Raw genomic sequence first — 14,335 nt, forward strand, 5'->3', positions numbered from 1 at the left:
ACTGTCTGACCAATGAGATTGCTCACAAGTATCAGGTGACTTGAATAGCAGGCTGAAACTTTACGTGCAGTTGAGCAGCAAGCAATGTTGTGGCTAAACAGAGGTAGCGGATGTGGCACTGTTATAATAATCATGTTTTATGGTTTGTCAGCTTGTACAGTGTACGTCGTAATACATTCCATTGTCATGACATTACGTAGAGAGTACTCTGACGTTCCTCTCTGAAAGATGTGGCTGATTCATGCGACTCAGTAATAATTATATTATGGAAAGGTATGTACATATAATCAAGAGTATATGATAGAGAAGAGAGTATCGAACGTATAGGCATACTGTACATCAGATGTATATGCGGATAGTAACGTGACTATCAGGAAAGTAGATTACATCACCCACACTTGGATTGGTCAGTGTGCAAAATTCCAAGCTTGTGACAGAAGGAAGTCACGTTACTCTCCGCATACAGTGATACACAGTATGCCTACGTTCGATACTCTCTCTACCGTAAACGTTGAAATTTTCGACGCATCAAAATTTCGCACTTTCTGCACTAGGCCCACAATTCTTAAATTTCGTGCGCATAAAGTTTCGTCCATTATATTAACGTAGGTGTGGCTACCACGTACACGTACACCCACGTATATATTTAATTTCGTGCGTTGAGTCCAAGGACGAAAAAACGAAATTAAACACCCGTCGAAAATTTCAACGTTTACGGTATATCATAATTATACTCTTAATATAATTTATGCCAAGTTTCGTTGAAATCTGAAAGGGTGCACATTATTTTGTTTACGTGCATGAAATGTCTCTTATAAACAAACCAATAATTTACTTACTTTCCTAACTTCATATGGCAGATGTAATGCACTTCCTTTATTATTAACTGCAGGTATCTGGACACTTTGACAGAAACTGTAGCTTCTCTCAATGTTGTGCATAATTATGTGTATACATTTTTATTAACAAACATTATAATTATGTAATTGCTATAATAATTACAGTATCGTATATCATCGGACACTTCTAATTACCCCGGACACTCTTTTGGGTAATTTTCGTTGTTCTAATACAGGACACGATTAACCTTTAGCTCTAATTAGCTAATTATCGCGACCTTTTAATGACATTCTTTAAACGATTCATCTTTTCTTTCTTTATAACCTCTACATATTGGGGACACACGGAACAGTACTGTAGTATGAGTGACAGGCAATTCTTGCAGGCACAGAGCAAACTATAAAAATAAAGGGGTGCTAGAAGCTGAGACTGTTAGTGTCATTGATGTTCTTCATATTGGAGACACTCTGAACTAAACAATTCCATGTTGCAGCTTTATCACAGAGACAAGAGTACCTGGGGTGCTTCTCACAGGGATCTTGGAAACAGGAGTGCCTGGGGTGCTCCTATAGGGATCTTGGAGACAGGATCAAGAGTGTTTCACACAGAGACAAGATCAAAGTGCCTGGGAAGCTTCTGTACTTGAGGTGCTTCTTATAGGGGTCCTATTACCTTCAGGTCCTGACAACTTGGCCATAGGGGTACCTCCAGTAGGAGAAAAGGCTTACTTTGCTCTATGTAGAGGTTATAAAGAAAGAAAAGATGAATCGTTCAAATAAAAGGTCGTGATAATTAGCTAATTAGAGCTAAGGTTAATCGTGTCCTCCCTCCTCTGGTTCTAATACAACGGACACGCCAGTACTTACAGTACTAAATTACAGTACTAAGGCCATGCAAAGTCAATTTGTAGTTTCTCAGGCCCTCGCGCTTGGAAATTGGCAGCTTTACAAAAAAGTTAAATATCACGTGACCTCAAATTAAAGGCACTAAAAGAAAAGAAAAGGATAAATTTGTATGGTTTTTTGGTCATGAATATAATTATGACTAAAATTAATAAGTAAAAATTATGCACTTCCGCTTATTGACGAAGTTAGGGGTGTGTTTTCAATTAAAATTCTATGAATACCGTATATGCTTGATCAGGAGCCGCGGCTACTAAATGTTTCATTTTGCTGGAAGAGGAGACTACAATTCAAGAGAGGCCACTGTTCAAGAGCGGCGTTTATTAGCTCCAGATAATTTAGTTTGTCATCTAAAGTTGTTTTCACCTGCATAAACTTGAACTCTGCCATGAGAAAGTCTTTGTGAAGCACTAACAAGCTGCTACTTGTAGCTACGTACATGTAGCTCAGTGGCGTAGCCAGAGGGTGCTCCAGCACCCCCCTCTGGCCTCAGACTCTGCTCCACAAGTTCCTTAGCTAAGCTACATGTAGCTAGCTAGCTGATATGAGAAAACTAGAGCTCTTATTAGTTGGGCGTGGCCCCACCCTGGACGCGAGCGTAGGGTTGGGCACCACTGCAATGTCAGGTTTGTTCCACTGACACTTAGCTTTAGGGTGTGGCTAAGCATGAATACGATTAATTCCAAGTGGGCGGTAACCGCAAAGCTCAGTTAGAATGCTACTGCAGGAGTCATTTTTGCATACCACTAGCTCTAACTGACCTGGCGTGTTCCTGGATCAAGCTGGCTTGTCTACTATTGTTGCATTTTGATTTGACTAAAGAGAATTACTAGTTACTGACTCGTTCATTAATGAGCCACGCCTTCACACTTGAACTCTGCAATCTGATTGGGCTGCAAATTTTTTGCAGCAGACACAAACCTGACATTGCAGTGGTGCCCAACCCTACGCTCGCGTCCAGGGTGGGGCCACGCCCAACTAAGCTCTTATGTTGCGATCAACTCAAAACTCCACCTCCAACTAGCTAGCTCCACCTCTAAATTTCATTCCAGCCAGTGCACATGCGCAAAGCCACGTGGGCTGAGCAGACCAAGGTCCCCCACAGAGTTGCAGACTATTCAGCAGCTATCACCATCGTCATCATGTCACTCTTTCAGTTGAGCCCAGTTCGCAGAGCAGCACTGCAAAACTGCAAGTGGCTTGCCACCCTGTCCTGCTAATTCACAAGCAGAACCTGGTTAGCAGCTGCATGATTTAATTGTCACAACTCAAAACAATGCATTTTATAGGACATAATTCAGATGAAGATGTGGCTTAACCACCAGTACCCTCAAAGCAGCAGTACCCTCATTTCTTTAGCCAGATTGCGTTAGAATCAATCTCAGAGCATGTAACAACAAAAATTTTCTGGGGGAGTGCCCCCAGACCCCCCCTTTGGGGCATATTTTACACCGCCGGAGCGCACTGGTAATTCAGACAATCCATTCATCCAGCACCCCCCTCTCTCAAATCCTGGCTACGCCCCTGTAGCTAGCTGCTAGTAATAATTTGTTGGCTGCCATGTGCAGAAATGCTAGAGTCAAAGTTCACTGAGGCTACTATTTGAGAGCGGCTACTAAATGTTTCATTTTGCTAGCAAGGGAGGCTACTATTTGAGTGCGGCCTTTATACAAGAGCGGCCTCTGATCGAGCATATACGGTATCATTCAATATTAATGATAATGATATTCATAGAATTTTAATTGAAAACACACCCCTAACTTCCTCAATAAGCGGAAGTGCATAATTTTTACTTATTAATTTTAGAAATAATAGCCTGAGACACTACAAATTGACTTTGCTTGGCCTAACTAAATATCCGGACAATACCTTGAAAAGTTGAGTTACCATTCATAGACAGCAAGTAAGACTTAGAGTGCTGCAGTTAAGCCCCGTTTACACTTAGCATTTAAATCGCTTTGAAAGCGCTTTGCGTGTAAACGCACTAGATCGACTTGCAAATCGCTTGCGCTAAACGACTTCCGGATGTGGTTTGGAGCCGGTTTCCAAGACAATTGAGAAATAAGAGACGCGTGTAAACGCTCAAACCGCTTTGAAGGAAGCAGATAAAACCACAATTTCCTGTTGAATTATAATGGCTACATGGAGTGACCTTGAAGTCAGGGCTCTACTTGCTATTTGGAGTGACAGCAGGATTCAGGAGGAGCTAGATGGTGCTGTGCGTAACAAATCAGTGTATGAAAAAATTGCAAAAAAATTGCAAAAACAAGGACACACCAGGGATTGGAAACAGTGCCGTTCTAAAGTTAAAAACCTTAAAACAAGCTACAAAGAAATCAAAGATCACAATAACAAAACTGGCAATGGAAGGAAACAGTGCAAATTTTACAAAGAGTTGGACAGCATTCTTGGGCATAGGCCAGCTTCTACACCCATCACTCTCTTAGATTCAGGAAACTCGGTCACTGAAGCCGCCCTAGACACTGACTCCGACCCTGACCCTGACCCTGAAGAAGCAAACGGTAAATTTCGAAAAAAAATTGTATACGTACCTTACCCTACAATCATTTTGTGCAGATGGAAGTCAGATTCAGCCAGATTCACCAGGGCACTCCGGCCAAAAAACTCCTGAGAATGAAACAAGTATAACGTTAATAATCGTCACATTAAATAAACAAACTATTGTTTTTGGTTATTATTTAACACACATGCACACATTCATTAAACAGCTGAGCCACCCAAAAAAAGGGCAAAAAAAGAAAGCAAGTCGGAGAAGATGATGGAAAAAACAGTGAACTTATTTCTTAAATATCATAAGGACTCGGAAGAGAAGAATGATAAAAGAGAAGAAGAAAGGTGGACAAAAGAAATGGAATTGGATGAGAAACGAAGAAAGGCAGACCAGGAGCATGAATACAGAATGATGCAATTAGTCATGCAGCAGCGAGACCCACCACCACAAAACTACCCGTCATCGTACAACTTTGTCAACGACACTACATTTTAGCTAGCAAGTTTAACAACCTATACCAACATAACTCATTATAGTCGACAAGAAACCATAGTATTACACAATCATATTCATACAGCAGTCAGTCATTGATTAATTACTGTACATTAATTTTAATAAATAATTATTTTAAGTTTGCCATGGTAACTCTATTACTGAGAAAAGTATATCATTAAAGCTTTTTGTATATCTTTGCCACTATTAGCTACTGTTGAAGACGAAGGTAAGCTGGGGCTGTTTAGAGTAGAGTCCGTTTCATCTTGTATCCAATCATCATGGAATGTCGTCTCATGGCAGTCTTCGCATATGTTATGGAGAACACAACAAGCAGCAATTAAGCAAGGCACGTCCCTAATTAAAACATCATTTCTCTTCAGGAGACACCGCCATCGACCTTTTAGCCTTCCATATGCATGTTCAACAATAACACGGGCTTTGCTTAGCCTGTAGTTAAAGAGTTTCTGCTCAGCTGTCAATGAGCCATGATCAATGAAAGCCTTTAGCAACCATGGAAGGAGAGGGTACGCAGGATCACCAAGCACCAACAGTGGAACAGCTTGGCCACAGATAGTCTGCTTCCAATCAGGAAACAGTGTACCGCCTTGACCTTTCATATACAAACTTGAGTTTACAAACACTCTGGCGTCATGCACTCTTCCCGGCCATCCTATGTAAATGTTTGTGAACTTCCCAGCATTGTCTACCGTGCCTTGCAAAATGACAGAGTGCCATCCTTTTCGATTGTAATAATCGGCCGGACAATATTCAGGTGACACAATTGGAATGTGTGTACCATCAACCACACCTGCACATTGCGGAAACCCAAAATCATTCTCGAATCCATCAACAACTGTTCTTAGATCGTGACCTGTTGGAATACGAACACACCTAGGCATCAAAACATCAACAATAGCTGCACAAACTTCCTTGACAACAATACAAACAGTTGCCTTAGACATTCCAAACAGATGCCCAATGGTGCGATAGTCAGAGTTGGTGGCCAGATACCACAGTGTGATAGCAACCCTCTTCTCAACAGGCACAGCTTTCCTCATATTTGTGTCAATTCTCTGAATAGACGTTCTTAGCTCAGTGCACAAGAAATTGAACGTTGACTGGGACATTCTGAAATTATCGAGCCAATCATCTCTGGAAAACGTCTTGCATACAATGAAGTCCCACCAGTAGGAACTTCTCTTCTTCGACCACAGCAACCTCTCAGATGTACACAAACCTCCAGCAAGCATTAATGTAATAACAGCAAGCAACAAACGTTCTTGGGATCTTTTTCGAGCTAACTTCAGTCTTCTCTGTCTTGCCACACGCTTTCTCTTCAATACAGCAGCCTTTCTACGCCTTTGACTAGCGAAGTGCTGAAACAAGACTACTAGGCTATTGCTATCCATTATTTGATATTTATTCAAGGTTACTAAGGGAAAGCGTAGCTAGCATACATTTACCCTACAGCAAAAAACCCTCAAGGCATAGTACTACTCACCTGATTGCTCATGAAGACTCTCAAAAGACTGGATCATCCTCTTCTTTCTTCTCTGTCTTCTTTGCAAAACTATTATCTGACCACGTGGCTCACTCATTAGTCGCTTGTGCAGGAAGTGGTTAGTTGCTGTGTAAACGCAACCTTCAAAGCGCTTACAAAGCGCTTTGAAGGAAGTGATTAATTGCTGTGTAAACGCAACCGCAAAGCGCTTTCAAAGCGCTTGGGGTAAAACGGTTTGTCATGTAAACAGGGCTTTATAGATAGCTTTGAGTAGCTAGTTTTAGATAGCTAGTGCAACTATTCAGTCGTACCCTGTTCTATTAAACTTAGCTAGCTCGCATGCAGCTGCTCCAGACACTTCGCATACTCTATAAAAATCTGTTCCAATTATACCCTGACAGTTTCCAAAATAATTATTTTTTGCTGTCCGATAAATTAGAAGATATGCGGTAACTGTTTAATGGTTTAATATAGCAATCTACAGCAGGTGAACACATGCATATATACTGCTGGCTAGAAAACATTATGTATGCATGATGATAGTTAGTACAAAAGTCAGTAGCATAAAGTTTAATTCACAGTAGTCCTACTGGTCCATACGCCTGGTTAGTGTTCAGTTCAATCTCCTCTTTGGGTGACACCTCCTCATAAACAGGACCAACTGGTTTAGTGGGTTCTACAACAGATAATGCTGTTTTTCTTGTGTACTATATAGTGCACTGCCTTCTTACGCGTAAACGAGTACATCACTAGTAGTCAAGCGAGAAATCCAAGGATATAGTAGAGGCAACGAAAGTAATAGTAACACCGATGGCAAGAGTTACACCAGTTGATAGGGTGGCAGCTGTAGAGGATTGGCAATAAATATTGGGATAGAAGCCTGAGGCAGTTGTATATCACACCCAGAGTATCAGTACACGGGGTTGTATTGTTACTAGAATATTTTGTGGTGAACACAATCAACAGAAAAATTGACCTCTTGAGGATCGTGCATGTAATTACCAGTACTATTTATATTTGAAAATTGATCCTCGCTCGCAAAACATTCTAGTAATATATACCATTACCGTATAACTAGAATATTTGGCGGATGAGCCATTTGCATGCATAATTATAGGTGCCAATTAATTTCCTAATGCAGCCAAATTTCAAAACATAGGGCGTTATATAGCCCTCTGAGCGACTGGCCGAAGGAGAAATTCACAATAATTCTTCTGATTTTCAGTGCAGGGCAATTCATATCTATAATTTTTCCATATTTTCCTACAATCTCATGAATTGTTGTGGGGATGCCGTCCCAGTAGCATCACGTATAGTACTACTGCTCAGCTCTCTTCACGCCCACTTATTGGACGCTTAAGCTAAGTTCTTTGTGTAAAGCTGTTTCTGTTCATTGTTAAAAGATTCAAGCAGTAGTTTTTTTAAGCTTTTCCAGGCTTAATAAGTTTTATGGATAGTAACACATGCAGCTATAATTAGAAGCAGTAATCTTGAAAATCTGGAATATTTGAGGTGAATAGAACCATAGATACACGAAAGAAAGGGATAGGCAACGCCCCACGTGATGCTAGGTAAATGCAGTGTATGACGTCACACCCTCTGGTTGGAGGCGAGTTGCGCTCAAGAAAGTACACAATGATCCCTATATCTGCTTATTTTTCTCGTAGGGGGCCTAAAAGAGAAATTCAAAGCAATCAGGCATCATGCACACATACACCCAGCACTACTGATAGCTACAGCTGCTATGTTAGTGCCAAGCTTTCTTTTATTCAGCTTGATTTGTGTGAAAAAACACCAATTTGTCAGTTTATGTACCTCTATCTCCAATATGAAATAATTTTATAACATGTACGTTTCACAGAATTAAAGTGTGTTTATAACTGCATGGAACAAAGCATATTTTCCAGCTCTCAATGCAGTGAAGTAGTAGCAGCACCATGAAACGTTTGTCCAAAGTCCAGAAAGTTTGCGTACCTCTCCTGCTCTTACTGTACATGGTAATCTAGTTTTAAGTGCTCTAAGACACAGTTTAGGTATTAGAAAGTGGAACACAAGTATCTTTATCTGCATTGTGTGATCGAAGAGATGGCATTTGTCGGACTTGGGAACAGACCTGTTGTGGTTTGTAGAGTGTACTGACACCCCCTTTGGAGCTCACTTTCTCATCACTTTGCATATAGTAGCTCTAAAAGATTAATAGCCTATGTATAAGTGTATCTGGTGTCTCCTCAAGAGCACAGTTTGCTATAATACTACAAACTATTAATATCTTTACTGACATTTTGAGTGCACACACCCCTTTTTGCTCATTACACGCCCCTTTTTAGCAACTCGCCTCATCCAACGGAAGTGCTGGGCGTTGCCTATCCCTTTCTTTTGTGTATCTATGATAGAACCTAATTCTTTTCGGGATAAGGGTGCTAAATCTGGGAAAGTTGGCACCTATATGCATTTGGCGGTTAATTTGGCGTCTTAGGCGTGGCTACTGCTGCAATACGTTGGGTCCAATTTACGGTTTTAAATTTGGCGATCTAAAAACACCCACCAAAATTTCCGGTGTGTATGTATGAACATGGCAGCAAGTATAGGGCAATAAATGAATTATAATTATGCAGAAGACAATCAGACTATAATTAACCCTTTCCCCGCTTTATATAGGCGGCATGGCTACTGCTAATTTTCAAAAAATGAGTGTGGGATGTGTTGGAGCTATGACACGCTGTAGGTACCAGCTCATGCGCATTGAGCTGCTCTTTCATGTGGTATTTTCATTGTGCTGCCTCGAGGTACGCTTCATACAGTATTGTCGAAAGAAAATTATTGATAATTGCTACAAGATCTTTGTAGGATAATCTTAGCGAGGCTCTAGTGCAGCTAGACAGTGAGGATATCGATGCCTATGGCCTTGTTGAGTCAGAGGAGAGTGATTGGGATCATAGCCAGATAGGAAGCTACTCCTCAGAGTTCAAGCTAGAAAATAAAGAGCCAGAGGAAGAAGCTCATGAAGCTCTTGAGACGGACCAAGTTCCTGGACCTGTTAAGTAACTATAGAGTAGCATCTGTAGTCTTCCTAGCTTCAATATAACGTATTTAGGCTAGTTACATCAGCAGTGGACATCATGAGCCACCATTGTGTTTGTAAACCTGTGTGTAGGTGAAGAAAACATTTCCTGGGAAAAGAGCGTCTGCCGATACGACCTCATAGACAAGTTTTCTGCAGATCCTGATTGAACCATGTTGCCGTGAGAACATTAATTGAGAACACTTATTTAGTGCCTTTAGTCACTTTGTGCCTATTGTTTATGTACATAATTGTGAATGTTTGTAAACAATCGCTAATTAGTTGGGGGTGGTCTGTTGCTAGGTAATGATGATGGTGTCAAGATACTATAACGGTTATTGGACACAATTATATGGTAGATGATGGTGCATGGTCAGTAGGCCTGTGCCAAATAGTTTTTTGAATAATAGGCATCCTTTTTTACAATTTGAATAGGCACTGTGAAAATAATTTAATGATATTCATTGAGTTGCACATACGCAGTATCTCAGAACACGCCCACATTTTACATGGCGGTAAATCTAATGTTGAAACCACATTTTTTTGTGCTATATAAGAGTTTATTATTTTCGCTGCTGAAATTAAAAAGTAATGACAATACTTATAATCCCATTTTTTGGTGCTATATAATTTATAGGTCTTTTATATATTTCGCTGCTGTGTATCCCTTTACCCGTCAATCGTTTAATTCGGGAAAAGGGTCATCACTTTAACGAGCATGTTGGTTTTAATTACCGGATTAGTTGCTTCCGGAATTCTGAGTATAAAAAGAGCTGCCGTAGGCGCGACCTTTGACCCCAAAATTTCCATTCAAGCCTTAGTAACGAGCTCTTTTTTTCTCTTGCGCAAAAGCGCTCAGAACCCATTCTCTACACACTGTCAGTGTTAGCCTCGATCCCAGGCCGATCCGTCTCCAATTGAACGCTAGGTCGCTTTTAACTTTGTTCTATTAAAAAAAAATCGGCCTGGGACCGAGGCTATGTCAGTGTGAACACTCAAAAATATACACAAAGGGAAGGGAAATATATTCTTGGTAGTTTTTCTTTTTTACCAGAAGCAGAAACAAAAAAACAAAATAAAACTATTATCATAAGTGGCTGACAAATACTTTATGTATAGATACAGCAAAAGGCTATGCATAATAAAGGAATCTTTTCAGCTCCAGGTCAGCTACAGTGAGCATACTCCAATGAACGTTGTGGAAGAGTTAGGAAGCTTGCACATCAATAATTATTATTCAAAGATAAAGCTCTTACAGTATATCAATACATACAGTTAGTGACAATTAAAAGAACAGAATGGCAGTGTGCAGCATGTCCAAGACTAAGCTAGTGCGATACTTGTTTGGATTGGCACCATTGGTAAGCAAGTCTTACCGCTTTTGATAAATAATTATCTCCATCATGACAAGCCCCACGTACCTCCCCCATAGGTGCCATAATGATGAGGAGTTGAATTCCTACTGCTTACCGGCTTTTACACATGTAGGTCGGTCCTGTGTTCACATAGACGAAAAGGATACAGCAACAGTCACTACGCATGCGGACCGGATGCCAATATAAATATGTATAGTTTTATTTTTAGAGGAAGTTCAATGTCCTGTCAGAAAAAAACATTGTGGTCAATACTAATTAAATATTCATGCACTCATATCAATTCTATACTTTACTTTCACTGTACCAGGTTTATACTGAGAGTTACCTAGATGTGTCTACTTTGCATATACTAAATATTAGCTTCCAAATTTTATCACAAAACAGTTGAGATAGCCAGATACCACACTCAGTCAATAATTGGTACCCCCCAGACTTTTGGTGATATCTTTTTTTATGACAAAGAAAATTTCTTGATGGATTGCCCATCAAAAACTTCAATGATAGGCAATTACAATACAAAAAAAAATGAAGTGTGCAGGGGTAGGAATCCTGAGATATGAGGTCTGCAATAATCAATCAATGCCACAATGCCACAAAGTGAAGAGAAGACAGCTGGAGTTATTAAAGTGATAAGTTCTACAGCAAGTGAATACAATTAAGCACTGTAAACAATACAGCAATATCACACAATAATTAAATACAGTGTCTAGAGCCACAAGAACGAGTCGTAGAAGAATCTCCTTCATAGACAAAAAGTGCGAACTTTGTCTTGATGAGCGGGACACCATCAAATTGTCCAATCCATCAAAATGGAAAAACCAAGATGCAATGGCGTACATGCTGTCGCTGCACCCCTGTGTGTTGAATGTTTACCATGCTTGCCGTCAAGATATAACCAAGGTACTTGTTAATGACACCTTTGTACCTCGATGGCAAAAATTATCTGGGAGGGAAAGCAAAGTATGCAGTGTTAAAGCATGCGATAGCAAAGTTTTGCCTCGCTACATAATGCTGATATTATCGGAGTGTTTAACCAGTGTGATCTTGAACCAAATGCAACTGTCCCTACACCTACACCGCTTTGTAAACATCATTATCAGGTTTTGTATAATAAAATACACCCTATGCAAACACACTGTATAACATGTGGGTCATCACTTAGACACACAAAATCAAAAACGTGCAATCAACCAAATGTAATAGAGCTGTATCTCAAAGAAAAGGCTGGTTTTGAGGGTACGATCAAAGAAGGAGATAAAGTATGCTATGTATGCTACCGATCTCACCTGGTCATACTAGACACAATGGTTAGGGTTAGGGTTAGGGCCTAACCCTAACCCTAACCCTAACTAGTGGTGATACAGGTCAATACTTACAATTCCAAAGAATTGATTTTAAACAACCTAGTGGCAGCTTTGTCCAATGATCCAGACTTACCACGAATAAACCCTGAATTGCTACCACTAGTACTACAAATCATCTTTATTTGCACTGGATGCGATTACCTGTCCTTTTTTAGTCAGATTGGCAAAGCAACATTTTTGAGGTACTTTTTCCAGTATGCATCCTTCATAACAGGTGGCAGCGAGACACATCCGGGAACACTGGCAGACATCGGTCTTGAAGACGGGAGCTAAAAATGTGGATATCTGGCATTTATACGATTGATGGGTACAACATACTTAAAAAAGTTTGCATCTGGTTTTGAAACCAATTCCCCTAGTACGTATTTTACTACCTGTGTACAGCAAGATACCACACCTGAACAACAACATAGGGATTGGTTAAGAAGTATACGAAACACCATTTGGTATCGCACAAAGTTAGAAAATGAAATGGTTGCATCGGATGAGGCTCTAATGTTCCACTGAAAGCGAGTATGTTGGGTAGCAAACATGTGGAACCAGGCTGATCGAAACGTAATGCTTCTACAACCATTGACAAATTGGGGCTGGGATACAACTAAGGAAAATTTGTCTGTGGTCTGGGATAGCGAAGACAACGTTAAAACAATAAACGAGAGAGTATGTGCTCTCACTAAAGGCTGTAAATGTGTCACAGGCTGTACTACAAAACTGTGTAGTTGTTACAGAGGGAGTAAACGCTGTTCAGCAGGGTGTGAGTGTAAAAGCTGTAACAACGTACATGTAAACACATGTACACCTCACCCTACTCAGGTATATTAAGGACTGGGACCTTCAATTATTGCTGAATCAGCTAAAACGCAGCCACGCCCACGATTTTTAATATGTTTTGTGTGTAAAAATTTTGTGCAGCTACTGATCTTTTTTAGTTCTAAAAACGGTGTTCTAAACCTTCCTTTTAGCTCTTAATTCTTAGTGTAGTAGGTAGTTCAAAGGCTTAAGCAGACATATCCGCTGGGAGAGAGCATCATGTTCTATTTAGAGTAAGTTATTAGCCTATAAAAATAAAAATGTCACTTATTGTCAGCTGTAAGACTAAGTTTTGTGCAAAATCTCACCTTTGGCCAAAGAAGTGGCTCTCTCCCAGCAGATATGTCTGCTTAAGCCTTTGAACTACCTACTACACTAAGAATTAAGAGCTAAAAGGAAGGTTTAGAACACCGTTTTTAGAACTAAAAAAGATCAGTAGCTGCACAAAATTTTTACACACAAAACATATTAAAAATCGTGGGCGTGGCTGCGTTTTAGCTGATTCAGCAATAATTGAAGGTCCCAGTCCTTAATATACCTGAGTACTATAGACAGGTCCTCCCAGTTAGTCGATGTTGAGGAGGAGTATGTGGACCAGTACGGTGAAATTGAAGACATCATGGATTTTGTTTTTAGAGAAAATTCCCAACAAGCAAACAAGATTGACATCGAAAGTGACTCTGATGAAGAACAATCAAACAGTGTACTTTGTTAAACAGACAAACACAATTGTTTTATGCTTATTTTAATATATACATTGCTTTACCGCAATGTCCTAGCCTGCTTTGCATTGTACAGATAGTCATACTAAATTGTTAATTTATATTGTAGGTACACTCTATAATTATAAGTAATTAGGCTATTCTTGTTTCCTGATACCCCAGGCTACAGTGGAGCCGGTAATCTATGCTGCCCTTAGCACTAGCCAGCCCCGCAAGAAAGGGACTGCCACTGTGGATCATCATCAGGTCACCTACGCCACTGTGGATAGTGATGCTACCATGCAACAGGAAGCTAAGGCTGCCATCCTCCCAGCGTTCCCAACAGGTGAGTATGTTTGCGTAATTTTAAGATTCATTGTTCCATCATTGCACAAGCGCACAGCGACATAATTATTGCTGGTATGTATTTCACTTTGTGTGTCTGTTTGTCTAGACTGCTATTATTATAATTATGATAGTCAATGAAGTGCGGTGGAAATTAGGTACCGTTCTAAAAAAGGAATAAACATTAGCACCATTGTAACTCTGTGCATGTTTACTCTAGTAGCTTCAGGCCAGGCCGTGGTGCTTTCGTTTTGATTATTGCATGTTTATTGTGTGTACTATGGTGCGTCCGTTCCGGGTAGTTTTGATTTAGAAATACCTATAGCGATCGAGTTGTGAGTTTTTCCCATTTTGAAATCTAGTGTTGTCTGTTCCTGGTAGTGATGTCCCTAGCGAGTTATGAGCTCTTCCCATTGATTAAGAAGAAG

The 14,335-nt window shown here is 40.2% G+C and overlaps 1 protein-coding gene and 1 long non-coding RNA gene across 2 annotated transcripts; one reads left to right on the forward strand and one right to left on the reverse strand.

Moving 5' to 3' along the window:
- The first annotated feature begins 3,821 nt into the window (after window positions 1-3,821).
- LOC135349529 (zinc finger and SCAN domain-containing protein 29-like) lies at window positions 3,822-4,995 on the forward strand. The gene is made up of 3 exons (XM_064548063.1): window positions 3,822-4,264; window positions 4,320-4,385; window positions 4,472-4,995. The coding sequence occupies exons 1-3, from the start codon at window positions 3,877-3,879 to the stop codon at window positions 4,747-4,749; spliced, it is 732 nt and encodes a 243-aa protein (XP_064404133.1). The 5' UTR covers window positions 3,822-3,876; the 3' UTR covers window positions 4,750-4,995.
- Window positions 3,979-6,498, reverse strand: LOC135350904 (uncharacterized). The gene is made up of 3 exons (XR_010399326.1): window positions 6,251-6,498; window positions 4,295-4,370; window positions 3,979-4,249 (listed from the first exon to the last, which is right to left on the reverse strand). It is a non-coding gene; the product is annotated as an uncharacterized LOC135350904 (long non-coding RNA).
- Between the last annotated feature and the right edge of the window lie 7,837 nt (window positions 6,499-14,335).

The sequence above is a fragment of the Halichondria panicea genome, chromosome 1 (assembly GCF_963675165.1).
Source record: "Halichondria panicea chromosome 1, odHalPani1.1, whole genome shotgun sequence".
In the NCBI taxonomy this organism is placed as follows: domain Eukaryota; kingdom Metazoa; phylum Porifera; class Demospongiae; order Suberitida; family Halichondriidae; genus Halichondria; species Halichondria panicea.